Below are 27,634 nucleotides of genomic sequence, written 5' to 3'. Positions count from 1 at the left end.
TGGTGCAAGCAGATGTAAAGCTGTAGAAAAAGTACACACAGACCACGTCACTGCAAGGACACTTTAATTTATCAGAAGCAATAAATATTCACATCTCAATTCTCTATTCTTTCAGTACACATAATACACACACAAAGAAAAAATTGAAATCATTAGATTTAAATGATATCAATAAGTGCACTGACATATTCACTTTTTTTAGGCTTTTAATTTATATCATGGTAACTCATTCTCTCACCTTCAGTCAGAAATAATAAGAAAAGAAAAATAGGTCAATATTCCTATGGCCAACATCTCCTATCCCTGTCCGTCTTTTATCTGTACATACTTAGAGGCTCTCACATGCACGCACCTGAATACAGAATGGGAGTATTTCATCCCATAGTTATGATAAGAAGCCTATGTATAGTATTATATGTACATTCTGATTTATACAGTACAATCTATTCAATAAGTGCAGATATATTCATGCAAGAAGAGTCAAAAAAGGACACAATAAAAAGAAAAGGCTAGCCAACACATACTTATAAAATCTTCATCCGAGATTTTTGACTCTCCAAACCTCATTAAAATCCTTTTGTTGAGGATTTAGATCTTATTAAACTTCGCCATCCTCTGTCAGTAATTTGTCACATCGTCTTCTTTACTTTGTTCTCACCCATTCATCCTCTCCTAAATCAGAGTATTTGTAGTTTTCCCTTGGTAATCAATGGCACTGAAGGTAAACGACATCAGCGCTCAGTTACATCCTCAAAAATTGCAGTAGCAAAAGGGGTAACACTTACACGAGGCCCACAGAAAAAAAGTTATGTTTTTGCACAAGAAGCCCTCAGCAGGATGCCATGGCATCCGAAAATGTAATAAGGGATTTCTAAAAGTGGCAGAAGAGGGATGATTAGAAGGCCATTTATGACTTAAGACATCACATGTGCAAAACCACAAAACCTCATGTAAAAGCGTGCTTCTCAAAAACGTAGAAAACACATACAGTGACTAAATCTGATGACTGTGAGAAAGTGAGCACAGGTGCCCTATGTAATTATGAGGGAATCCTTTCAATTTCCACAGCCATGTTTAAGCTTTTTTCCTATACTGGGAGCCTCTCTCTCTATAAATATATATATAAAAATTGAAACATGAAATCAGATCCATTCTTTAAGTTTAAGTTTTGTTAGACATCCCATTTGAGAAACTGTGCCCCCGTTTGCTCACATCAAACAACACAGAAAAGGAGGAATATTGTTGGTGTTCAAATCATTTTGAACAAAACTAAACCTCATTCATTATTTTTCAACAACCATTACTACTAATTTTTAAAAAGATGAACTCAATAGAAAGCATGGTACAACGGAAATAAATCAGATTTCACATATTGGAACATCCTCTATTGGTTATGGCAAACTGAGGGAATTCATATGTGCATATAGTCTCTAGAACCATGTACAAACATCAGCTGATATAATTAATCACTGATCAAAACAATTATCTTACAATATTCATCATACTCATAGCAGGTATATTATAATATCGATAAAACAGCAAGAAGCTTCAGAAACATTCAAAATATATTATTGATTGTATCATTCAATTTCCCCATACCCCGCAAGGAATGCATTAGAAAGCCAGGTGGCTCCTGTCGACATGTAAAAGACCATTAAGCAAAAGACTGTCAGGAAACCGTGCACTGGTTTTTTGAAGTTTAAGACAAAGCAACAGATCTGATGGCTTCCTTAGAAAAAAAGATGCCTGTCAGCAAAGCGGTATCCTGCAAAAATGGACGGAGACATTATGAAGCCAAGTAAATTATTGCAAAGTCAAGGGACATTTTTTTTTGCAACTCTCTTCCGTTTTTAATGCCAAACTCCACTAGAATGCATTTGGTGGTTTGGTCATTATTTACATCCCCATGTTAGCAGCTGGATAAATATGGTCTCCGTTTTTTTCCAGTGTCATATTATCACATCTTGGTACTGTACATGTAAATAGTCTCATAAAGACTCAACTAGACTTCAAACAATTAAAACTGAGGCATTATATCAACATGTAGATTTAGCTTCATCTCAAATTATATGGCTATAGAACTTTTTTGATATTGTGTGTGGAGTGTTTATTCATATGCATGTGCATATGTGTGTGTTTCTGTGTGCAGGTTTCAAAGATGTATGCACATGCTATTCCCCTCTAGCTGTGCTGTTTATCTCCACCTACATATGTGGGAAACGGAGGTGAAAGTAACAGAGACGAAGCAAACTGCGTTTCTTCTTGTCACTAGCGCTGCTGCTGTTGGTTTCTGTCCTGGCAGACTTAGTCCTAGACCTAGCTCTGCCAACCTCTTCCACTTTATCATCTGACCTCTGACCCCTGGGGCCCCACATCCTGCTCACACCACGGTACTTATCCGGTTGATAGGCTTGGATTTCGAGCTGCCCCCTGTACCTGTTGCTCCAGCCCCCGTCACCTGCGGCCCCTGCTGAGGCTGCCCGGGGTGCTGGGGGGGGAGAGGGGAGAGAGGTGTAAGCGGGGTAAGGGGGGACAAAGGGGGGGGTAAAGGGGAGTGTGGTGGGGGAGGGGGGATAGAAGAAAGAGGAGGGTACTGGGGCAGATACTGGCCGCCGGCTGCTGCGTGATGCGCATTGATGGAGGCGGATGGCAGGTTGTGGGGCAGCGTGCCGAATATGAAATGTGTTTGGTGGGTTGAGTGGCTGGCTGGGTGTGGTGTGTGCGCGTGTCCGGGGTGGGTTTGGGAGTGTGCGTGGGGGTGCGGGTGGGAGAGAGACATGGTTAATGGAAGTTTGGTACCAGGGACGCCGCCCCCTCTGATAGAGTGTGTAGGCTGCGCATGGTACAGGGCGAACTGTGGGTTCTGGGAATGTTGGGAGAGAGGAGAAAGGGGGGGGGGACATCCCACCACCATGTTGGCGTAACGACCCGGAAGCCCATGCTGGGAGAGCTGGGAGAGATGGGCCAGCTGCGGGTGTTGGCCGTGTGGGGGACCAAGCGGTGGACGACAGGGTAGTGGGCCTCTCTGTATGGTATGAGGGGGCACCCCTTGCAAAGGTGGAGGGACAGTTTGGACGTGGTAGCGATGGTGATGGTAGTACGGTGGTGGAGGCTGCACGGTGCCCATGTGACAGTACTGTGCGTGCAGTGCCTGGATCTTGGAAGGCCCCCCGTCCAACTGGCACAGCGATGAAGGGGAGTGAGGAGGGGGCCCTCCCGTAGTCGGTGGGGGTACAGGTGCGGGGTAAGGTGGCCCCGGTGGAATAAGGGGCCCTGGTGGTTTGGCACGCTTGCTGCCGAATAGGGAGCCCAGGAAGGAGCCGCTGTTGTTGTTGCTGCTCCCCCCAGGGCCGCTCCCCGCTCCTGCTCTCTCTACACTGCTGGAGACTCCCCCAACTCCTGTCCCAGCAGTGGTGTGTTGCTGCCCCGGCCCACCCCCCACCCCCGATCCGGGGCTCAGGATGGGGCGGTGAGGCCGGAAGTCTTCTGTTGTGTAGCAGCCAGGTACCACGCCTGGCACTTGATAGCGCTGGTGAGGCTGGGGGCTACTAATGATAGAGCCCTGGGAGGATAAAGCATCATCATGTTTTAGAAAAATCCCTGAAGGGTTGCACCAAAGTCACACTGACATCACCACACACGGGACATATTTGTATCTGGAGATGAAGGACATGCTTGGGCAAGAATGAACACACACGCCATGCAGAGGGAAGGACAGGTACATGTTGACATACACGCACATGCATGTACACGGACACACCTTCTATATGTACACTGTACACACACTGAGCGTGCTCGTGAAGATGAAGCACCAGTAAGGGGAAATGTTGGTCTGTTAAAGGTTACAGGTCAACATCTAGTCTTTGAGACTTACTTCCATGGTACTATCCAGAGAACCAACACTGTTCCTGCGACCACGTTTCCCTACACCCCACCAGGAAGAGTCAGGTTAGCAAAGAGTGGAAGATTGGAAAGTTTGTTCACATGTGTGTGTCAGTGTGGAAGAGGAACATGATGTAGTAATAGAGACAGAAAACAAAATCATTGTAGAAGCTGTGCTACCCAATTCAACCCAGCTGACTGGAAGGAAATGGAATTAAACCCCGCCTCCGAGGCGCTGTTTTCTCACCTGTGTCCGATAGGTCCCTGAGAGATGAGCTGAGCGCCGTGCGTTTGAGACCCTCACCCACTGAGCAGTTGTCATCAAAACTTGTCCTTCCCATGGTGCCGTTCACAACATCGCTCTTCACACCTACGCCACCAACCACACCTCCAGTGAGCAAGCTGGGCCGCATCACACCTTTCTGTTTCTCCAACTCCGCTGTAAATTAACACAAAGGGTACAGGGGAATTTAAAATGAGGGGGAGACTCTGTATGGGGAAGACCAAACCACACACTGGAGCCAACAGCACTCCATTTCTTTATCAAATGTGCCATTGTTGCAAGCTGTACAATCATCCCAACCACTAAATGAATTCACAGTACTGGCCAGTAGATGGGGTACTTACATTCCACTCTATATTTCTCCATCTCTTGCACTTCAGCAATACTCTCCCTGAGGTCGCTAACGAAGCGGGTGCGGTCTTGCTGACTGGGTGCCATAAAGACAATGAGAACCTTCATCTCTCCGCCTAGGACTGCTGAGGTCAGGCGGATACCGTGAGGGTAGTCTAAGAGATGCAAAAAGAGAGAAATAAAATACTTAATCATAGAGAGTAATTAGGAATAGTTAGAGTGTGCAAACGGAAAAAAGGGCTTCTTACACGAGTTCTGGAACATGTGTACTTGCATCTCAACCAAAGGGAAAGATTGTCTAAAACTATAAGTCACTGAGGTTTTCTTCTTCTGGAAGATTTTGGTCACCTGACGGGAAAGATAGATGGGATTTGTTTTTACAGGGTCTTTTAAATTGAACAGATTTTATTGCCTGCCATGTCTTAAAAAGTGATGAATGGGGGGCTTACCACCAGAAGGTCATTAAAGAGGAAGACCTCTCGTTGGTGCACTCCTGTCCTCTGAGGTCTGTTGGGGTCAGGGACCTCATAGAGCTGGCAGCAACACACCAGTCTACGATGGGGAAGGGACAGCACCTATACAGACAAATACAGTACAAATGAATAAACTTTTAACTAGTAGTGGCAACATATTACAAAGTCCTGTATTTTGCTCACAGGCTTCTTGCCCACAATGACTCTCTCCACTGCTTGCACTTGGGACACGTGGTCATCATTGGTCCGTAGCTCCCATTTCTGTATCCGTTGGTAGATCCCAACCAGCAGGTCCCTGGGTATGTCCTGGCCATTGTCTACGCCTTGGGTGGAGACAGGGAAAGGGAGGCTTTTAGGAAATGCTGTTCATTAAACCTGCACTGCACAACTCACTAAATGAACCAGTGTATCTGATGCAGAAAGTCTTGGGAAAGTCCAACTGAAATCACATTTAGTCAGGTTGCTTATTATGAAAACTATTTTGGGGACGATATTGAAAATACTCCTCAGAAGTGCAATTAAGTAATTAATAATCTACTCACATACATACCTGGACACTTACTGCTCTTAACTGATAATTTATGGTAAAGGTCTTTTTTTATAGCCAAAGGTTTTATTGTTATTATTATTATAATTATTGTTATTTTTGTACTGTTTCTTCTCTCTATACTGTATTTTTTATACCTTTTTTGGAAGCTGCTGAAAACTGCTGCTGGGAATTTCAATTTCCTTGCGGGAGTCGTCCCAAAAGGATTAATAAAGAGAAGTCTAAGACAGCTGGAGGGCCGTATCGGGGTCTGTGTTGGTTGAGCGTCGTAGGAAAGAAGAGACAAAGGAAACTATCTGGCGCTGTATCCTACACGTCATGGGCAGACGGCGTGTTGTTGTGATATGAAAGAATAAGGACCACATCAGACCAATGTTGTTTAATGCAGTGTTTCTCAAGTGGAGGTAAGCGTACCTCTGGGGGTACTTTGGAGTACTGCAGGAGCTACGCAGGATTTCTTTTAAATGTTAAAAAATATCAGTCATGTATAATTACTAAAATACTCTAATAATGCATTATTTAGAATTTTTTAAAAATAGTATTTAAGTGTTTTCTGTACCTGTTTACATTTAATTTTTCCCTCCCAAAAATGTTTTGCACTGATATGGGGGTATTGAAAAAATATTATGAAGCGGGTACATTATTGCAAAAGTATTAATGCAAATCTAGAGGGCGCCATCATGAAACAAAAACAAAAATCCCTTTTGGTTTCTATGACATGTATGCCGTAACAGACAAATAATGCAATTTGATTTCAGTTTTAAACACTTTAAACACTCCTTTTTACTAATCTAATGCATACTAAAATGTTATATGTTATGTTTTGTCCTGTTGTTGCTCATAGTGTCCATGAAGACAACATGTTGGGAAGACACTATTAAATACTTTTACTGCCTAATATGTGTTGTGTATCAGGGGTATAAGTCTTTTCTGTTCTGTCCGCACCTCTCAAATTCTTGATGAAATCCTCTAGTTTCATCTTCCTCTCAGCTTTGATGTTGGGACTGTACATATCTGTGTTGAGGAGGATGATGGCAAAGGCCAAGATGAAGATGGTGTCCGGGTTCTGGAACTGCCGAACCAGTGTTGGATTACACACACAGTACCTCTGACTGCACAAGGGACAGAAACAACATGTTACATTTCCATTGCAGCCTAAGCTGACCCTAACCCTAACCGTCATCCAAAACCATACAAACCTGAAAGCCTCTATGAGCCGCTCCACTTTTTGGGCTTCTCCTTGAACTTTAATCTGAGCCTGGAACTTCCTGAGAGCGTCATCCAGGTCCATTCCTGAGAAGTCCATCTCATCCACCACACAGCTGAAAACACCACACACACACACAGCAGAGGTCACAGTCTAACCTCTCCTATCGCACACCATTCTGCAAGTCACATATTATTGAATACCATGTCTGTGTGTATGGGGAGGGGACTGGGTTTACCTCAAGGTTGCATCTATTCAGACTTCTAATATGTGAGCTGGAAGGTTGAGAGCATTCCTGCTGATCTGATCTGAAACTAACTTTAATTGTTTTTTTTCTTATGAAGATATAGACATAACTTGATTTTTTATAAATGTTTGCCTTACATTTTCTGATCTATGACAACTGTCCTTTTAAAAACAAAAACCCTGCCCATGACCTCTTCTGTGCTTTCTATTCCCATACTCACTCTAAAACATCTTTGTTGAATTGTTTCTGTCGGTTTCCCAGGAACTCTCCAATCATCTGCCTGCTGAGGCCCTTCCTCTCCAGGATGAAGCGAGCAATCCCAACTGGAGTGTCCGATACAAAACCTCTCTCTATTAGGTACTGGATCCCTTTCTCTGGCTTCCTATAATCAACGAAAAAGAACTTTCTCACTACAACTTCACCAGTTTAATAGCATGATCACTATAAAAACGGTCTCTCGTTAGCACTTCTGTATATTTTATACTACAAGCATCTTACTTGTTGAAGAGGTTGAGACCTATGCGGTACTGGCGTCTCTGCACCACGTCACTGTTGAAGGGCGGCGAGTCCCAGCTATGGCGGCTTTCTCTCTGGTAGGTCTGCTTTCCCAGAGGTGGCAGAGGCTCCCGCAGGCTGTCCTGAGACGAGGAGCCGGAGCTGCAGTTGACTGTCTCGTTGGAGTTGGTGGTAGAGTTGAGTGAGTCGTTGTCTCCGTCCGAGCAGCATGGCTGCTCCAGACCTCCAGGTGGCAGAGCTGTGGAGGAGGAGGAGGACAGAGGGGTGGTGGGGGGCTGCTGGGGGGAGGACGACGACGACGGTGTGTCAGGGTACTGATGGTGGTGGATAGGGTGATGGTGATGGTGGTGGAGCGCAGCCACCTGATGAGGGATGTGTGTGGGTATGGGTCGGCCAGGGGGCCGAGTCTGACCCTGGGCCGCTGCTGTGGAGGTAGGGCGAGTGCCTGTGTTGGGGGAGTGTTTTAGGGTTCCCTGAGGGGAGCCAGCCCCTACCCCAGGCTCCTGCTCATAGACCAGCTGCCTGCTCAGAGAGCCACGATCTGAGCGGTCACTAGTGTCCACTGAGCTGTCACTGGGCGGCTCAATAGTGAGGAGAGGCAGATGTGCGCCCCTTAGACGGTAGTCCCTGCACTCGGTACACGGGGTGCTGCGCCGACTGTTACTGCTGCCCCCTCCCTCAGTATCCCTGCTGTCCTCGCGTCCTCCGACACCACCACCGGGACCCCAGTACTCCGTGTCTGTGCTGCTGGGTGCCCGATCCAGGGACAGTGGGGACGACGGCATGCCATCATCCATGTAAAGGGTGACGTCGCTGTACGAGGTGGCGGTACTGTCGCCATGCATACTGAGTCCTCCCCCGGCTCCCCTGGCTCGTTCGCCCAAACCTCTTTGGGAGGAGGGGTTGCTGCTGCTGCTCCACACACACTCCCCAAAGTCCTCACTGATCCCCCCGCCCTCCCTGCTGCCCTCCTGGGAGTCATCGCGACCCGCGCGGCAGGTAAGGGCGTCGTCAATGGAGTCAGCTAGGGACTTGACCTGGAGGGAACACAAAGTGGGGTAGGACTTCAGCATCCCTCTTGTCAGAAAGTAGAACTTGTAATAATAATACATTTGTTACAGATTGGAAAGATAAAATGTGTCTACCACATGCTTTGAGGGTCTTAGGCTGTGGTAAACCGGACAAGATCAGATATGTCTTTTAGTTTTGCTTTGTTTAGTTTATTGATGAGTTGTTAACGTTTTACTAGTCTTCTTTGGTGTTTATTTCAGTCATTGTAAAGACCTTTGAAACGTTCATGTCATAAAGAGTAATATAAATAAATCACCACCGTTACCTGTTTGGAGAAGGAGTCCTCTAAGTGTGTGTAGTCTCCTGGGCGTTCTGGGATGGGGGAATGAGGAGGCCCTATAGCCACATTGTGGGTGAAGTTTGTCTGTGTCTGGGCCTGCTGCTGAGGTCGTTCATCAAAGGAATACTGCAGTCTCATGTTGGACAGGATGATGCGGCGTGTCATGCGGCTCTCTGATGCCGAGCTCCTGAGGCGCTCAAAGTTCTTGTTCATGCGATACTGTCTGAAGGCCGTCTGAATGGTCCTAGCTGCTCTGCGACTTACAAAGGAGCCACCATACTTTCTCTCCAGCATCTCCACCTGGCAAGAAGAAGCACAAAGAAGACTGGTTAATGAAAGGAATCCATCACCTACATAATGATTGCTAGTACCATGGTTTCTAGGAAACACCAAAGAACACAAAACACAAGCAGTATCCTCAGCGTTGCTATACCTTCTTATCCTGCAGATCGGTTGAGAGTTCGTAGCTGTCTGAAAGCGCCTTGCATCTCTTGTTCTCCTCTTCCTCTTGCTTGCGGAGGGCCAGACTCGCAGGTTGGTGGCGAGTTCGCAGTGCCCAGGCCAGACTGGCTGAGCTGGAGGCCGACACGCACAAAGGGTCCCTGGAGGCGGAGGGTGCGCTGCTGGTGCTGCTGTCAGTGTAGCGCTCTGAGCCGCGCAGGTAAGATGTCTGGCTGAAGGAGCTGTCTTTGTGGGTGCCCGTCTCTGGACATTGGGAATCCCCCTCCACACTACAGGAGAGAATGAGCAGAAGCTTTTAGAATAATGAAGTGACAAAATATTACATCAAACACTTTGAAGTGTGCTAAGTGCAAAATATAGACAGCATCACTTAATCATGTGGAGTAGTATTGATGAGCTTACATAAAAGGACTTACGTGTAAAGTTTAGAGCGGCGAGGAGTTAACCATCTCTTAGGGGAAATCATGGTGAACTTATAGCACTTGTTAATTCCAATTGCAAAGCCAGAGATCTGACAACATTCCTTGTCTATATTGGATGATGCAATAAACATAAAGATCTCTGCCCACTATCTCCTTCCTTTATTGAGTCACAAGGATGAGTTAATATACTACTACAGTACATTTAGCCAAGCCTACTGATGTTTATGCACGGTCTTTGTCTGCTTCTGACTTTCTTGTTCCCTCTTTCACTCTCTCGTCTTGCTCTCAGTGTATCATTTTCTGACAAACACAACAGTGATAGCCCATTTTGAGGAGGCATCAAGCACTGAAACACACTCCTCCAACGCCACACACGAGCGACACCATACTGACAGGAAAGACCAAGTAGTTATGTTAGCAGCAGGTGTAAAACAGGCACTTCAGGACACCGTGGAATGAGACAAAAGACATGACAAAGCACATCTCCTCCCTCTCACTCAAGTCTGTTACACAAAAGTAAAAGCAAGCAGCTGACAACAAAATCACCAACACAGTTTAGCTGGATTTGAATGGAAACAATCCTATTTGAAGTCAGCAAAAAAAGAAGAAAAAAATCACACACACACACAACTTATCAGGGTTCAAGTAAGTACACAGATCCTCCAGTGTCCTGTTGCGCACGTTTGCCCAGACAAAATCCACCCCAAGTCAATAAGTCAGTCTGTGTTTGGGAGAACAGCTACAGTCACATTCTCCTGCCTACATTTCCTCCTTGTGTTAGCCACACCCCCTCCTGTCAGCTGTTCCATAACCAGGCAGAGAGTTAGTGTAGAGCCAGGGTCAGGGATGTGTGGGAGCATTGCATTCAGCACATGAAATCAAATCAAAATGCAAATCTTGACTTGCTTATTTGGTTTGTGCTTTCTGCATAGTTTTAAGGGACTGAAATGGAGCCTTGTTGACTGTCTCCATTTTTGCTTTGAGTGGGTAAGTTAATGTCCTCCCTCCCTCATTGTGTTCTCACTGTTCCACTGGATTGCAGACACTTCCTGTGTTGGTCTTTAGTTGGTAAAAACAGGACAAAAAGAAACAGGCAAACCAATGAACAAGGAAATGACTTGTAGGTATTTTAATTGGTTAGTTTTGATAGGTGTTGCGGAAACACACACCACGTGTCAGTTCCTATACTGAAACTCTAAAAGAATCTGTGGAGCGGGCAGAAGGGGAAACGTTGTACAATGCAGCCGGGTCTCACAGCAGGACATCCTGTGCTTTAAAGCAACAAATGCTAGATTATCGACTTCAACAGCAAAGCTGAGGACAACTCCATTATGTTGCATAACACAACAGTGCTCTGAAAGCCCACCGATGAATAGACACAAGTCTGACATCTGCAGGAAAACACATATCACCGCAGCTAAGCTAAGATGTAAATATTCAGCAGCAACTCCACATGTTTCTGTTTGCAGGGAATTCATCACAACATTAACAAGCTGTGCTTTGTTTCTATTTGGAGCAAATTAATTATGAGCAACAAGTTGTTGCGCACAACTCCAATCTCCTCTTAAAAAGTGTTTTTTTCTCTCTCTCTCTCTCTCTCTTTGCAGCATCATTTATCATTCCTCCTCTGCTCCTTAAATAGATAAACTGAGAAGCGGGAGGGGGTTGCTTGGTGACGGTTGCTGTGGGACCGTTGTGGGCGGCGAGGAAGTTGTTAGGATGAGAAGCGTAGTTGCCATGGCAATGTATTGACTGTTTTCACCACTGATGTGGGTGTTGAAGATGCTCCACAGGTTGTGAATGACAGTCTGCATAATAGTCATCTCGAAAAAGAACAGAATAACAGAATGTATCTGCACAGTGAACCATGCAAATGCAGCGTTCATTAAAAATGGAAGCCTGAATTAATCATCTACTTTTAGTACCTATTTACACATTGTCTAAACTGTGGGAATAGAAAGTTTGGTTTTCTTCAGAGCAGCTTAAAGCGGCTCCTTTTAAGGAATGAAAACTAGCCACATGAGTGCCTCTGCACAGTGCCAACAGGTAGGCATAAGCAGGGACTCAGCTTCACTGTAACTCGCCTGCCGTGCACATCAGCAGGAGCAGATGGCATTTTCCTTCACAGAAACCTAAAATACATGCAACATGCCACTCTCATGATCTTGTCTCTGAATATTCTCAGCTGGTCCTTGGATTGACGTTAAAAACCTCCATAATGGTCGTTATAAACTGCAGCTGTCATCTGTTTACATCTCACGAAGAAGGAAAATCAAAATACTTCAGATAAGATGGATATTTCCCCTACAGCCGCCATCAAAGAAATCCACTGTATGCGTTATTTGACGGCATCCACAGTGGTTTTCATCTCCGCAGTCTCTACAAGATCTGTGCAAATGTCACATATTTGAATGTCTTCCTTTGAGGCTTAAGGAGGAAGATTTTCCAAGTTGAGGAACGCCAATTAAAACTCTTCGGTGAAAGTTTGGGTGAAGTATTTGAAAATGAAAAACAATTCTGTTTCAGCATTGATTCTCGTCTTCTTCCCGTATGCGAGGCCTTGCAATCCACCTCCATGTGTACATGCGTTAAACAAGACTACCAGGCGGTAATATGCAGTGGGAGACAAGGTGAGAATGATACACGAGTATAAAGTTTTGTTGTATAAAACATGAGCGTGGCCATATCGCAGCTGGCATCTGCACCTCATTACTTATGTAAGAAAGCCTGTATTCCTGTTACAGTGCCAGAGAGAGGTTCTCTCTTGAGGCTCCCTCATAAAGACCAGCCCGGAGTTTCACTACCTCCAACCATTTAATTGGAGCCGAAACAGATGGTTGGATTATAATAAACGGGGAAAGTGATCGCTGATAGTGTTATGAGAATAAAAAAATAAAAACAACATGGGCAGAAATTGAGCTCCAGTGAGAGAAAATGAAAAGTGAATGGGGGTTTGCCCAATGAAGTACAATGTCAACTGCAGTCCCCTGCCTCCTGTCCCTCGCTCGTGTAATATTGATGTGCTGACAGCGCGTGTATGTGTGTGTGTGTGTGTGTGTGTGTGTGTATGAAAGAGCACGGTGTGTGCATCGAACCCGCAGCAGGACAAGGAGGCTGGGGGATTAACCTCTCACGCCGCCTGCCACGGAGGAGCCAATAACTGCATCGATCTCCGTTGACTCATTTCCACTGGAGCACCGACTCAATTTAGTTATCTCATATGCTGTCTAATCTCTTCATCTTAAACTTTTGTCAATTCTGCCATTTGTTCCAAAGCTTGCCAGCCAATATAAATAACCCCTGCGACACAAAATGGGGATTATGAATGATTAAAAGAGCAGAAAGGTCTACAGTAAGAGCTCTGCTGACTGCTTTGGTGATGTAATATTTACAATCGATGTCAGGGCTTGAAAACATGAAAAGAGAGATAAGTAATGTGTTCCATCATGAAAATAAATCAAGCACCGGAACAATGTGTATTCTCTTTGTCACGTGTGATACCATTCTTTCAAATGGCCCAACTGAAAAGAAAACAATCAGATCCTTCATGGGTCAGATTGGAGCATTCCTCCTCCGCCAACACTCTGCTGCCACTTTGCTGTAAGATTCCTATCACACACACACAACACACATTTTTTAGCACGACCCAGATCCTCTGGTTCAAAGCTCAAAAAGGCTGGTTTTGTCAGCAAAGAATGCCACTTTTACGTTAAAAAAGAGATAAAAAAAAGCCTTGTACAGCTTTATTGTTTGCAGGGCTACAGAGTGATGTAGCTGGAAATTATCAGTCTTTTGTAAGCATAGATTTATCAGATAATCTCTGGCGCACAGAGCATGAAAGAATGACGAGATGAAGTCTTGTCTAAACAGGCGGGTAGACAAAGTAATTAGAAAGTTACTTCTCCTTTCTCGGCGCGCTGAGAATTTGTCTGACATCCACTATTTTTGCATAATCATGACATTTTTTGACCGATTCACTTCCAAGTTTTGGTCTGTCTTCTCCAGAGCTTGTTCTCGCGTAGTTTACAAATCCTCCTCATTCCAACAACCGTGAAAAACATTTTCCAAGAAGCAATTAGTTATTTATTGTACTTCTGTACGCTGTGCATGCATTGTAGTGACACCCATGACATTTATGACTGACACATTCCGACTTTAATAGGTGTGTAAGCTGTCGTCTGAACGGCATGCACGCTCTGTCACACACACTTGTGTGTCAGTTTCTTCACAAACCATTTCTTTCTTTTCAAAACACATGACACACAGACTGGTGATCTACAGCCCAAAACCGCATGTCATGGACACTACATCACCCTAGCGTGGGCCACCATAAAAACACGCCGGTGTAACAAGTCGTGTCATCTCTCACTGGTGCCAAGCTAAATGCTCTTTTCAGACAGTTTTACAAGTGCAATAAAAGTGGAAAAAGCTGAGTTCTTACCATGCCGCTACTGTCATAGAAAGGTCCCGCACTAACTGGAGCACCGTACTGTAACACACTCTCTCTCTGACACTCAATCTTTTGCACGCTTTCAAGCACACATACACACACTTCCAAAGTGGCTCTCGTACACACACACACACACACACACACACGCACACTCCCAAAGTGGCTCATGCTCGCTCTGCAAAGCTGTACAGGCTACATTCTTGACATGTCTTTTGACAGCTATGATCTTCCCTCCACTCTCCTCCGTGTGCCAGATCACTGACACAAGCAGTCAGTTATTACACAACACCAAAACCTACAAGCAACAATGGAACCAGACGAAGAGACGCCTAGAGGAAGTGCATTCATTTATTGAAAATAACAATGGAAGGTGAAATATAAGAAATGGTTTTTTTCTCTTCCGTTTTCATATCCCACTGTACCGTGACACATCAGTGGTTAACCTGGACGTCTGTGTTGTCAACATGGACGCAGGTGAAAGTAAGGACACCTGCTGACATTTTATGTGTTACAGCCCCTGAGATGGACGACATAGCTTTTAGTCGGAAAATGAGACCTAATCAATGTGGATGGAGAAGACCAGGAGTATTTTTTTAAAAGATGCACTAGAAAACTAATATTGAAAATATTGACAAATAAGAATCTCCTGTAATATGTAATATATGTATCGTGAAGATCTAGATGGAAATAAATGACATTAGTTCATATTACAGTGTACATAGAAAGTACAACATGACATCATGACTTTGCGTGAACACACACACCAACTTTCTTTAGCCAAGTGGCGTGTTATCTCTATGCATTTTGTGCTATCTGTGTGTATGCCTACGATGTATACAGCAATACATCCCGCCACCTGGCGTGTTATCGCGAGAAGAACACACACACACACACACACACACACACACACACAATGTTACATTTGGCTAAAAATACATCTTTTGGTATTCACCAACCATAGAAATATGCTACTTAGGTTCCCAACAATTATGGGGCAGATGCTGTGTTCGCTAGAAAAAAATCATTATCATTCAACGATTATGTGCACCAAACAATATTTAACTGAAAATAAAATGTGTATAAGTAATTTCTGCCTGTGCACGAGTGCATTGTGCCCTAGGTGGAGATGAGTAAGGTGGGTGTGTACAGCAGCATTCCAGCATGACTGAAACAACACAAAGCAACTACGGCAACACATTTTTCACCTTCAGACATTTTTTTTAGAAAAGACAGAAATGAAGCGTCTTCCAAAACTAGAGATCTTTATTTTTATTCAGAATTAAACCAATATCTTCCTGACTAATGTTACTATTAATAAGACTGATGATCAGATGTTACGGAATACATCAAATGAGCGCGTACAATTCATGTGTTTACATCACATAGGAGGCTCTTTTCTGACATGGCATGATGGGACATCAAAGCTGTTTGCACAGATAACAAAGGGTGACTACTGAGCACATTCGAACTGACATGACTCAACTAGTGGATCCAAGATTAGCGTGAGCGTGACAGTAACGAGCACACGATGGTGATGCGTTCTGACATCTTGTTATGGCTCCAAGAATAGAAATACATTGCGAAGGATACAGACAGATACCTTAGAATGTAAATGAATGCACAAACCACGTGATACGGGAATAAATCAATGATAGCACATATACTCACGATGACAAGTTTCATGCATTTCTATTTTGTCCGACTAATATGCAGCAAGTCTTTGCCTTTTTGGTACACAGTGAGATCTCCGTTTTTTCTGGCAGCATAAACTGTGATAGTCTTTTCACAGGCAAATGGGCGCGTGAGTCGCTGTGCAGACCGTCACACCTCAGCTCAGCGAGAGGAGGGGCTACTGCAGCCTGAGGCAGCGCAACAGAACTGATGGGCACCCTCATCCTCACCCTCCTCTCTTGGAAAGCAACACGGGGCGAGGCAAAACACAGAAAGAAACACAAGAAAAGGGCAGACAGACAAGGCAGAGAGGAAAAGAAAGAGGAGGACTGAGTGAAAAACAGCATGTGACATAAAAAGAAAGCAGAAAGCAAACCGCTGGGAACTAGATCAGCATAAAGCGGGCTGCATTTGTTTGCTAAAAGAGGGACTAAACAGGCATCTTCATTTTTTTTTTTTTTTTTTTTTTTTTTTACCATAAACTGAGTATGTGCACATCACACAGCTGTCTAATGCCGTTAGATGGCAGTGTTGGAGCATCATGCGCTGATGTGTCTGAGGACAGCATCAGGTGGAGGATAAATGAGGGGAGGGAGAGGAAAGCGGGTGAGAATTCATCAGGGTCACTTGTGACTCAGTCCACCTAGGTCCCATGGCTTATTGAAGATGATGACTGCTATCCTTTTGCTCTCTGTGAAGGAGCTGTGTGTTTTTCAAGCCGGTAAAAAAAAAGGGACTTAACTCCAGCTATTAGTCACACCTGGGAGTGGTGGGAGACTGAAGCACAGGCGCTTGGATTAAGAGGGGGTGGGGATAGGAAGGTAAAGCAGAGAGCAATGAAATGTAAAGAAAGTGACTGTGTGAGAGAGAGAGAGAGAGAGAGAGCGACAGATCTGGAGGTTGTTGCGGGTAACTTGCAAGGTTTCTTATGGAGATTAAAGGGATTTTTTTTTGTAATTCTTAATGTGCCGTACTCACTGTACTCAGGCCCTGCAGGGACCCTTACCTGTCCTCCTGCTGTAAGTTTTGGTCAGTAGAGGGGCAGCAGTACTGATGGAGACGGACGAAGCTGTTAACGGTCAGACTGGTGGGGAACAGAGTAGCACAGGCGGCGCCGCCCGCTGGCGTGGGAGTGGTGGGAGCCGACATGGGCTGCCCTGAGAAAGACAGCGGCCGGACACTTGACAGGAAGGACCAGAGACGGACGACACACACATAGAGACATGGAGAAAGCAGAGAAACAGACACACAAACAATCAGCCTGCGGCAAAGCAGAAAGATAGACAAAACAAGAGGTGGAAAGAGAGAGCACTGATTTGAAGCGGCACATTGATAGTGGCAAATCATCCAGCGTCAATGGTGGTACAATGAATGACACATTTAAAAAGGAGAAAAGAAAGGTAGACGCGTGACAGACTGATGCCGGCAAGGTGACTATCATGTTCCAGAGATGCATCGTCACCAACACCGAGGGTTTTGTTGAAATCAACTCCTGGCAGATTGCTTACAGTGGGTGTCTTAAGGTGTAAGAAGAGTCCAGGCCAAGGTCAAGAAAGAAAACATCAAAACAATTCTCATAGCCAGCGTTATTAAACGAGGTGCTTTGTGCGAGATACTTCCAACCACTCTCCGATGGATTACATAAAGCTCTATACTGGTCTACTGCGGGGCTCTTCTGTGGATCGTCATGAAAATGTGAAACCACTTTCTGTAATGCATGCAAAAGTTCCCATATAACAAATAAAAGCCTCTGCGCTACCCCTCTACTATGATGTTCAATGTGCAGATGGTGAGTGAGCAGCTGAAGTGTGAACAGTGGTTGAGATTAGCATGTAAATGGCTGGTTTCTCACACTGGGGCCAGCTGTTGGCAAGGACAAGCAGTCCCTGTCATTTCAGCATTGGAAACACTCAGAGACAAGATGCAGTAAAGACAGTGAGAAAGGAAGTGAGATGCTGTAGTTACCCAGCTTGTTTATGGCCAGCTGTGTAAGATGAGGCGACCAAACTGAATTTCCGAACGTCTCATCCACTTGAAAAGCAACGGTTGCATCAAAGACACCTAATTTTATTAGAAACTGCAAGCAATTGTGTTGCAGGATGCGTTTGGTGACTTTTTTTATTGTCAAGAAAAAGACATAAATAAACAATTTGATCCTACTAACAACATGTGTAGCCAAAGTCTCATGTAGCTCATTTCCATCTGTGCCGCAGACATTTATTGGTGTCCAAAAACTATTAAAAGAACATCAGTTAGCCCCATTGTTGCACTGGGTAACATGTTGCTTCATCACCACGAACATGGGATCTGTAGTTTATTTTGAGTCAAACCCGCTTACACCCTCCTGCTGACGTAGACACTCACTAATGCACCAAATCCGGCGGAAAATAGTCCAGAAATAGAAATACAGTTTTACACCTCCTGTTTGAGGAATATCTGCTAAAAATGACAGTACTCAGCTGTTTTAGGAAATTACTGAGCCTTGTTAGGAATTCAAAATAATCTACTGGCTGGGTTGGATCAGTGGGTAGAGCTGGCACACATATACTTGAAGGTTTATGCCTCGACGCAGAGGTCCAGGGTTTGAATCCAGGGTTTGACAGGACAGCTTGGTGAGAAAGGAGAGGGGGGCTCTCCTTTCTCACCAAGCTGTCCTGTCAAAATAAAAGGTGGAAAAGCTCGAAAAAGTGGCTACGTTCAATATTTTTTATGTATCAAACAACAATGTGAAAGGGGTTGCTCGTAGGGATGACCCTACAGAGATTTATCACCCCAATCTGCAGCTAAAGTGAGTTTTAGCTCATTGTTAAGTTGTCCGGCCAGCAACTTTACGGTTTAGGTTCACTTTCACCGCTCTCATGGAGTCGTTTTCAGACGCGGCAGGCGGCGGTTTTCAGTGAAAAAGCTGTACAATATCTGCTTAGCATCACAAATTCACAGTTAGAGGTCAGCTGGTGAACATAGGGCAGCATTTAGCAGCTAAAGAGACAGATATTTCCCTCAGGAGTTGGTAGAGACCAAAAGCAGAGCTTAAAGAGAATTTAAGATGAATATTGGACGGGTGGCCAGAAACACGACTCCACATCCAGTAAATGATAATGTTCCCAACTTGTCTCAGCTGCCCCCAAGTGGCCAAAAAGAAATCACTTATTGAAGGTTTAAAGATGTATCTTCTGGAAAAATGGGCTCGGGCCACAGGAGCTACAGGGAAGTTGGAAACATTGAGAGAAAGACTAATGCACTGGTTGTTTTGACCTTTTCATGGGATTTAAAAAAAAAATAAAAGTATCACCAGCCTTATCCTTTAATCCCACTGATCATAAACCGGGCCACAATTCAGTTTGACAGGATATAAAATTGACTCTGCCTTTTTTTATGTGTGTCATGCTAAACAGGGCTGTTAGCAAGAGTTCAAAGGTTCCTAAACAGAGGGGAACGAGGAGAGTGGTGACAATTAGAGTGTTTAAGGATGTAATCATGTAGGCGGAGTGCTCGTTTGCTTAGCGCAAATGATAAAAAGTTCCAATTACATGAGAATAAGCTGTCAGTGGCTATTTTAACAGCAGAGTGTGGAACAAGAGCACCTTGTTCGTTCATATTTAGAAAGACTGCACTGAGGTTATAAGTCAGCGCCTTAGGAAGTCTTAGGTTTAATTTACAAGCACAGAGTCTATATGGCTGAATATACAAGATGGGATCTGTGTGTTATTATTGCCTCTGTATTTGGTCTATGTAACGCGGAGAAAGAAGATTTTCTAAAATAAGTGAACCCAATGACCTGTTCAGCTTTGGATGGAGATGTGAGGAGAAGCCGAGGCACTGTTATGTGAGCCTGAGCCATGCTTATACACACTGTGTGGTCTTGCACTGCCAAGATTTGTATTTTACCAGCGCTAACTATCCCCAGTGCGGCGAGTGTTGACAGGCTCATCTTAGATCTGATTTCTGCCTCATGAGCAGTTATGCCTAAATCCCTAAGTGTCATTAAAAAAGCAAACAATTCCCCGATCGCTCTCCGCCTTCTTCTACTCCTCCATAGAAGAACAAAACACAAATACTACCCACACACACTTCTAGTATGTATACATGTCTCTTTCAGTCATTAGCAGGCACACACAGATACTAAAGAGAAGAGATCAAAATAGGAATCAAAGTCAAAGGATGTGTGTGATGTTCATGAGCGGAGAGGACACAGGAATCCAAAAGGAACAAGTGGTACATCGGGAGAATGTGTAAGGTGACGTGTATTTAAAGAAGTGAGTTGACAGAGGCTGGAGGCAGGAAGAAGAGTGGGAGGAGAGCGAGCTACATGAGAGTGGGAGAGGTTGGATACGGAGGAGGGCAAGGGTGAAAACAATCAAGAGAGGAGGAAAGGAGTGAAGAAAACGGACGGATAGGGGAGGAGGAATGGGAAAATGGAAACAGGATGGGAGTGATGGTTGCTGCTAGAGTCAGTGTTTCCTCGAACCTGTGCAGTGGCATGGGGGTGTCAGCACGTAGGTGAGTCTATGTATAGAGGAGCGAGGAGAGTGGGAGCGAGGCACACTTGCTGCGATCACAGGAAGACGTGACCCGCCCGCTCGAGGAGGGCTTTTTTCTGTCACTTACACACATCCAGAGAGCATTTCCATTAACATCCATGTGGCTTTTCTGGGGTTATAATTTGAAAAATCAGTCTGTCCAATTCAGCTTTGGTGCAACCCACTTCAAATTGAGCTTTCACCGTTTTGTTTTTTTTCCCCTCATCTTTTTTTTTTTTTGTTGCCATTGTCTATGAAATAAGAGTGTGGGAGCGCACTGCGTCATCCCACCTCCAGCGTGTGACCCGCGTGACTCCTGCTGACAGAGGCATTTGATAACCACACACGCTGCGTTGTAGCCTAAAGTTAAGCATGTTTTTAATACGCCCCAACCCCCTCCCCTTCTCTTCCAACGTGAGCTTGAGTCTCCTGCTGCTTGGCAACAGTGCGGACTGCCAGTGTGGGCGTTTGGTGTGGAGTGCCAGGCGAGAGCACTGACAAGGAGGGGCACAGTTACAGTTACAAGTCAACTACGCACACCAGGCACCTGCTGCGCCCTGTGAGCTAGTTTGCATGTGTGTGTGCGTGCGCATGTGTGTGTGTGTGTGTGTGCGCGCGCGTGTTTGATTTCAACTGGATAGGATTCATCCAATGAAGATGAACAGTTAGACGTCATTTAAAAAGTGATGTGGGAGACATTGAAGGAGTAATTAAAGAACATGATATCCCTGCAGATCACCAAAGGAATATTCTGTAAAGTCAGAAACAGATCCCGGTCATAAAGCAGATGACTTGTTGGAGGAACCCCATCCCAACTTTTCAATGAAAGAGAACCTGTAGCGAAACAAATTAAAAACGCCGCAGCGCTCATCCGTCTTCCATATCTCTCATCTCATCCATCCCCATCGAGCCGTCATTCAATCCTGTTTCTGTCTTTCACCCTGCTCCCGCTCCCACTCCTACCCTCGCTTCTCTTCACTTCTCTCCATCTCTCTATTCTGTGTCTCTCGCCCACAGAGTTCTTCACAGAAGAGCTCACAGCGTTCCCACGGTAACCAGTCTCCCTATTCTGCTCCATAGAACGTGTGCATGAGTGTTTGACAAACATCCTGCCTCAAAAGTGCCACTTATCACCTTAAAGACAAGGAATAAAGTCAGAGTAACAGCTGGATGGAAATGCACCGGTGTTGATCAAATGGTATGATGTGGAAACCCTAGGACATGGGGGGGGGGGGGGGGGCTTAGCAATCTGCCTTCCTCGCTAATGACAAAGCAAGACGGCTCATCTCTGCGCTAATTAACCACGGCTGTTGTTCGGACGCAACTGTTATCAGTACACAGCTGCTGTTTAAAACGAAGCAAAAACGGGGAGGAGGTTGTGTCGGGATCAGGGTATTTAGCTGCCCCCACCCTCCTCCTCTCCTCCCCTCCCCTCCCCTCCCCTCCCACCCCTGGATAGGTGAGGTACGTCGGAGGAGGAGAGAGGACGGGTGGACAGAAATGCAATATTGTAACTGCCTGGAGGACAGCTTTACAGTTTCCACAGCAACCATATCTCTCACAGCACGCCAGGTCCAAGAGCATTTCACTTCCTGTGAAAAACTTTACATTCCAGCTACTCAACTGTCTCCTTAGCGCAGATGGGAGAGGGCGAGAGAAGGATACATGTAGACAGCTAGGTATGGGAAGAGGAAGGCAGAGGCAAGGTCATGTCTATAAGTATAATAATATGCAGCCTGAGACTTCTAGGGTCCTATTGTAGGTGGGAAACCATGAGTTTTATTGTGCGTCTGCTGATGCGCTGCTTCTCTTGCACATCGAGTCCTTTTTGTACAATGAAGTATACAGTATGCTGCCAAGAAACGGTTCAAAATAGATCAAATCTAACTCTAAAGCCTGTGAATCCTTCTGCCTTTGCCTGTAATATGCATGTTAATAATTAAAAAAAACTAGAGTTTGCGCATTAAGCTTAAAATCCTGAGCGCCTCATTGTCATCAATATGTAATAATATAATATACCTGCAGGGTGAGACCGATGCCATTGGTCAGCCTACTATGGGGATGAAATGCACACTTTTCGCTGGGTCACTAATACTTGGACTATATGTATCCTTGGGTAACATGTGACTAAATATAAATATGAAAAAAAGATTTTCCATCTGCACACACTGTATGAAGCCATGAACACTCACTGCACTCGTGCGAGGAGCAGGCAAAAAAACACCACCCACGTACACTTGCTCCCACACACACATCCATCATTTAAATTTACCTCAAGCTACGCTGCATCACAGTAATCATTAGCACTTTTGGTGATATTCTAATTCGGGGCCCAAATTAAACATTGTTTAATCCACTACGTATCCTAAAAATAGATCATATAAAGAGGAGCAGGATTGGCTTCTTGAGAAAATGGCAGATTCACTGTATTTCATGGTGAGTCCAGAGAGGATAGATTACAGTACCCCCCCCCCCGTCACATCACACGGACAGGTTGGAGCAGGTCAGTACTGCTGATCCACACGGTGTGCCAGGGGCCAGTTCAGTGCTGCCCTATCTTAGCCACTAAAAGGAGGGCTCTTTATTAGCGTGAAGAATGAATATTCAAAATCGACTTAATCGAGAACAATAACTGTGCTTCAGTTAAAAGCAGGAATAAGAGTGGCTTAGCAAAGCGGGGAAGAGAAAAGAGAATAGCACAAAAAGTAATTTCTTTAGCTTCTCTGAGTCATATCTGCAGCAGTGGGAAACGCGAGGGGGAGAGAGTGAGTGTGTGTACGTGGGTATGTGAGAGAGAGTTAGATAGAGAGAGTGACAGAAAGAGAAAGAGAGAGTGACAGAGAGAGAAAGAAGGAGGGGATTGAGGTTGTAAAGGGTTATTTGTAGAAGGGCTACGCACAATTAGCAAATAAAGCACCTTCTGAAACAAAAGTCCATTACTGTTCTCCATATTCATATTTAACAGAACGAAAGTACATTTTAGAGAGAGTAGTAGAGCACACAACCCACGTTGCCCTGCGTGGAGAAGGAGAAAGATGGAGGGGTGATGGAATAGAGAGACGAGAGGAGACACAAGCCCCTTTGCAGGGCTCTTTGGAGCTTCTGAGAACTCCCACTGTGACAGTGAGAGAGAAGGGAAAGGGAAAAGACAGCTCGGGTTTCGGGTCCTCTTCTTTTCGGGTGGATGCCGTTACATAATAACAGCGCTCTGAGTATCAGCCCCACTGGGGCTGTTGCTAAGACCTCTAGCTGGCCCTGCCTCTCATCCTATGAGGACAGCTGCATGCACGCAGCACACGATGAAGGACACAATCTCCCACCCATGCCGCGAGGCCTGTCACATCATTGCAACACGACAGGCCGCAGGGTCACATTAGCTGTCTAATAGTGGACATTCCAGGTGATTTCCTACAGTGCACTCACAAAAAAAACGACACACACACCAGTAATTATCCCCCTTGGGCCAGTGGTAATTATACTCTGGTCACACTGATTAATCTCTCATGCACTCTGTGTGTGTCTACCACGCTCTTTGCACATTTCTGTACCAGCAGCACATACATTATATAAAGATACACACACACACACACACACACACTTGCATGACCTATCCTAAAATAACAACAACAACAAACATCTGCCGCGTACACATCGAGCTGTAGCGATGCCCTCAACCCCGCTGCTTCTTGGAGGAGGTTATGTCGAAAATTATTTTCACCCCAAGGCCTCGGACTCACGTTGCTCACACCGCCATTAACGGAGGGAAAGGAATGAAATAGGGTAGCGTTACGGGACAGCTGTTAACGGCGTGCCGCTGGGAGAACGAAGAGGAGAGGAGCAACTTTGTTTTGATGCAGTTGCTGCACGCATGGCTGAAAGAAATGGGGACAGTTGATTCAGCTCCTTTGTCCGGAAACAAAATTGTGAGTTATGTGAGGGACAGGGAGTGCAGGGCAGAGATAAGGACTCCTCCTGGAGGAACAAAGCCAAATTGGACAAAAACAAAGTCAGCTCTCAGAACCTTGCCTTCTCTGGCCCGGACTTCCCCTCTCCCTCTCTTACACACACACACACCCTGTTGACAGATGGCAAATCAGTGTGTGTGTTCCACCTTTTCTCTTTTAGACTGAGGCCCACTCAGTAAGGTCACGCAGTCACTTTCCTCCCCCTTGTCATCTTTTTCCTTTCCTTTGCCTCTCCCACATCTTCCTTCTGTCTCTTCCTCTGATCTGAGCCATATTTACAATGTCACTGGCACTGACAATGAAGAAATTCATGTTCATAAATCATATCTGATCCATTATCAGAGGAGAGGGTTTCGTCGCTGACCTCAGCTAATAGGCCAGTTTTGGGTTAGGCTGAGTCCCAGCCAGACAGGGACAATCTGGCTCAATATTAAATGTGACACGTCATATGATACGCTCATCTGAGCCTGGATTCAAAGTCAGCTACAACCGCTACAGGCAATTACCAAGGGAGGATCAGCACAATCTACATTTACAATTCATCACTGCTGTATTTAACACCTACATAAATAACTAATATGTGCTTCTGTCTAATGACTAAGTCACCCCCAGGGATGATGGGGGGGGGGTGCCGGAGAGGCAGACAGCGAAGAAAAAGACAACTGTAATCGATAAGGGATTTGGTCAAGTCTGAATCAATCGCTGACAAGAAGATTGGGACCATGAGAAAACAGATAGTAAGCGAAATTTGTGTGTGTGTGTGTGTGTGTGTGTGTGTGTGTGTGTGTGTGTGTGTGTGTGTGTTAGTGTGTGTGCATGGTTAAGTAAAAGCGAGGACAGATGCACTTGTTGTTTGCGCATGCTGTGTTTGCAGCACTTTAACTCCAGGTCAGCCTTGAGTTGGGGGGCGGGGGGGGGGCGGGGGGGAGATAAACACACAACACAAACAGTGGGTGGCTTTCACATACAGAAGGGCTTCACTGGTCCAGAAAGTTCATATGACCATAAAAAAGACCCACAACCCTCCTGCCTGGACTCGAGTTTTCCTCAGCACACTACGATGCAACTCCTACGCACCTCACATAATGGACTCTGATTATTGCACAAATCCAACCCTCTGCAGGCAAACATCACACAAAGCATTATGAAATGGACACCTTCCACACTTATACACCCTCTACCCATAACCCTCCAGCACTCTGCATATTTCCTCATGGTGGTGTGTAAAATAAAAAATCCCTTCACAAGTTTAGAGCCATTTATGTGAAGCATTATCTGACTAGACTGTCTTTATGTGGGCTATAGCACATACATGTTGTGTCACACATTGGATGTTGTGCAGAATGTGGTCATCACTACAATTCAGAGAACTTGGACAAGATCACAGAAATTCCTGGGATATGACATGAAGCCACCATTCATTGGTGGAAGATCAAACCACTAGACGAGGCCTCTGTAATAGAAAATAACTTACTTTCTCCGTATGGTCGAGCTGGGGTTGGTGTCTGTGCTGTCGGTGCGTTCCAGCCGGTCTCGCTCGTTGGTGGAGGAGCCGCAGGAGAGCCCTCGGGTCAGCCTGGTGTGAACCCTCCTCTCCCTGCTGGGCCCCGGAGTTGTGCTTGATCCAGCTGTTGCCTGAGCCGTCGAAGTGCTACCGTTCCCGGCGCCGCCAACACCACCACCACCACCGCTGCCATGATGGATGGGGAGGGACAGGGGCTGGCTATGATTGTGGTTCTGTTCGGGAGTGTCTGAAGCAGGCGTCCGTGGGCTGCGATCATGCCTCAGGTCCTGGTTCTCTTGGCTGACCTGGTCCAGCTGGCCCTCCAGCTCCTCGATGCGCCGGCGCTGGGTCTCCAGGAGCTTGGCCTGGCTCTCGATGATGTTGTTGAGCTCCAGGAGGTACTCCACTGCCCGGTTGGGGCTCTCTGGGCTGGTCTCCATGGTGGGAGCCCTGCCTCGGGGGGTATGACCACCACCAGCCACCACCAAAGCCGAGATCCACCCCCCCCACCAGCCCTGATGAGTGGGGGGGAGGGAGGGACCAACGAAGGCTTTAGTGAAGATTAACTAATGCCTTCAGATCTTCAGAAATGGGAAGTCACACAGATTAAGAGGTTGAGAATTTCAGAATGACTACATATCCCCAAATATGAGGGCAAAAATGTGCATTATGGCATCTTAGTAGCCATTAAAAATATTGCAATGCCGAGAATAGAGTTCGAAGCTCAAAGAGACACTGCTGATTGTCTGTTTTCCTGAAGTCACAGTCATTTTGAAAGGCCATGCCGAATCAGCATGGAGCGGGTCAAGAGTTTGGGGCATCATGATGAATAATAACTCGTGAAGCAAACATTTTTTTCAAAAACAGATTGGATGGGGGAGGGGGTGACAGAGGAGGGAAGTATTGTCTAAATGAGGCTGATCAAAGAGCTGTAATGAATTTGCTTAAAAGGGCTCTCTGAGCAACAACAACAAAAAATATAAAAAAGGAATAGGCAGAATATCAATTTTTCCACTGCCCTGTGACATATCCTGCTCATTAACTTCAAGAGCAGCGTTCAGTTCATTATGAAACACCTCACATACATCACTCACTCTTTAGCCTCCTCGAAAAACAGGGGAAGGGGGATAGGGGGTAATGGGAGGGAGGGTGGGGGGAGATGTAAATGAGGATGTACCACTAATTATCAGGCACTGTCAATCATTACATAACACTGAAAATTCTGCTCCCTCCCACGTTGAACATCCCCGCAGTCTATCATCGTCACTTTCAACCCATGACTTGATGTGTCTTTATAGCACAGAAAGTAAGCACAGGTGGCTTACTAAGTTCATTGTCGAGGTCCAGATCCTCCCCTCTGGTCCGACAAAACTACATCCTAGTGCGTTATATTCAGATTAGTTCCCAAAGTGTTGCGTGTCTCTGGGCTTTCTCATCCAAGAATAATGCACTTTACTTCCACATCACGCATTCATAACCACTGGGCCGGAAGATTAAAAACTTGTCACCTCTTAGGGACTAACAGCTGTCCGGAATATCGACTGGCCGAGAGTCACGATAGGCTGTGCCAAAACTGCACTTTGGTGTTTGCCGATTTCGGCGCTGATCTGGAATCGGTTTAAACGAACAGGTTGGGTTTTTTTTCCTACTTATCTGAGGCGGGTTCCGGCTGCATCGGGTCGGTAATCCGTGCAGGAGCGCGGCGATGGATCTTCTTTGAGCTGGCGCACTAACGCACGGACGTTACGCTCCTGGAGCGTCTGAACTGCAGCGATGCATGCGG

At 45.5% G+C, this 27,634-nt stretch overlaps 1 protein-coding gene and 1 long non-coding RNA gene across 2 annotated transcripts; both read right to left on the bottom strand.

The window, feature by feature from the left end:
• Window positions 1–47: 47 nt before the first annotated feature.
• iqsec2b (IQ motif and Sec7 domain ArfGEF 2b) lies at window positions 48–27,634 on the bottom strand. The gene is made up of 14 exons (XM_032521329.1): window positions 25,822–27,634; window positions 9,291–9,588; window positions 8,843–9,157; window positions 7,489–8,543; window positions 7,211–7,372; window positions 6,736–6,858; window positions 6,482–6,648; window positions 5,188–5,312; window positions 4,966–5,091; window positions 4,765–4,864; window positions 4,510–4,671; window positions 4,130–4,321; window positions 3,875–3,924; window positions 48–3,562 (listed from the first exon to the last, which is right to left on the bottom strand). The coding sequence occupies exons 1-14, from the start codon at window positions 26,289–26,291 to the stop codon at window positions 2,381–2,383; spliced, it is 4,527 nt and encodes a 1,508-aa protein (XP_032377220.1). The 5' UTR covers window positions 26,292–27,634; the 3' UTR covers window positions 48–2,380.
• LOC116692806 (uncharacterized) lies at window positions 15,434–16,862 on the bottom strand. Its single transcript, XR_004332787.1, has 2 exons — window positions 16,339–16,862; window positions 15,434–16,100 (listed from the first exon to the last, which is right to left on the bottom strand). It is a non-coding gene; the product is annotated as an uncharacterized LOC116692806 (long non-coding RNA).

This window comes from Etheostoma spectabile, chromosome 7 (assembly GCF_008692095.1).
Source record: "Etheostoma spectabile isolate EspeVRDwgs_2016 chromosome 7, UIUC_Espe_1.0, whole genome shotgun sequence".
NCBI classification, from domain to species: domain Eukaryota; kingdom Metazoa; phylum Chordata; class Actinopteri; order Perciformes; family Percidae; genus Etheostoma; species Etheostoma spectabile.
This window is presented reverse-complemented; position numbering and strand designations above follow the sequence as displayed.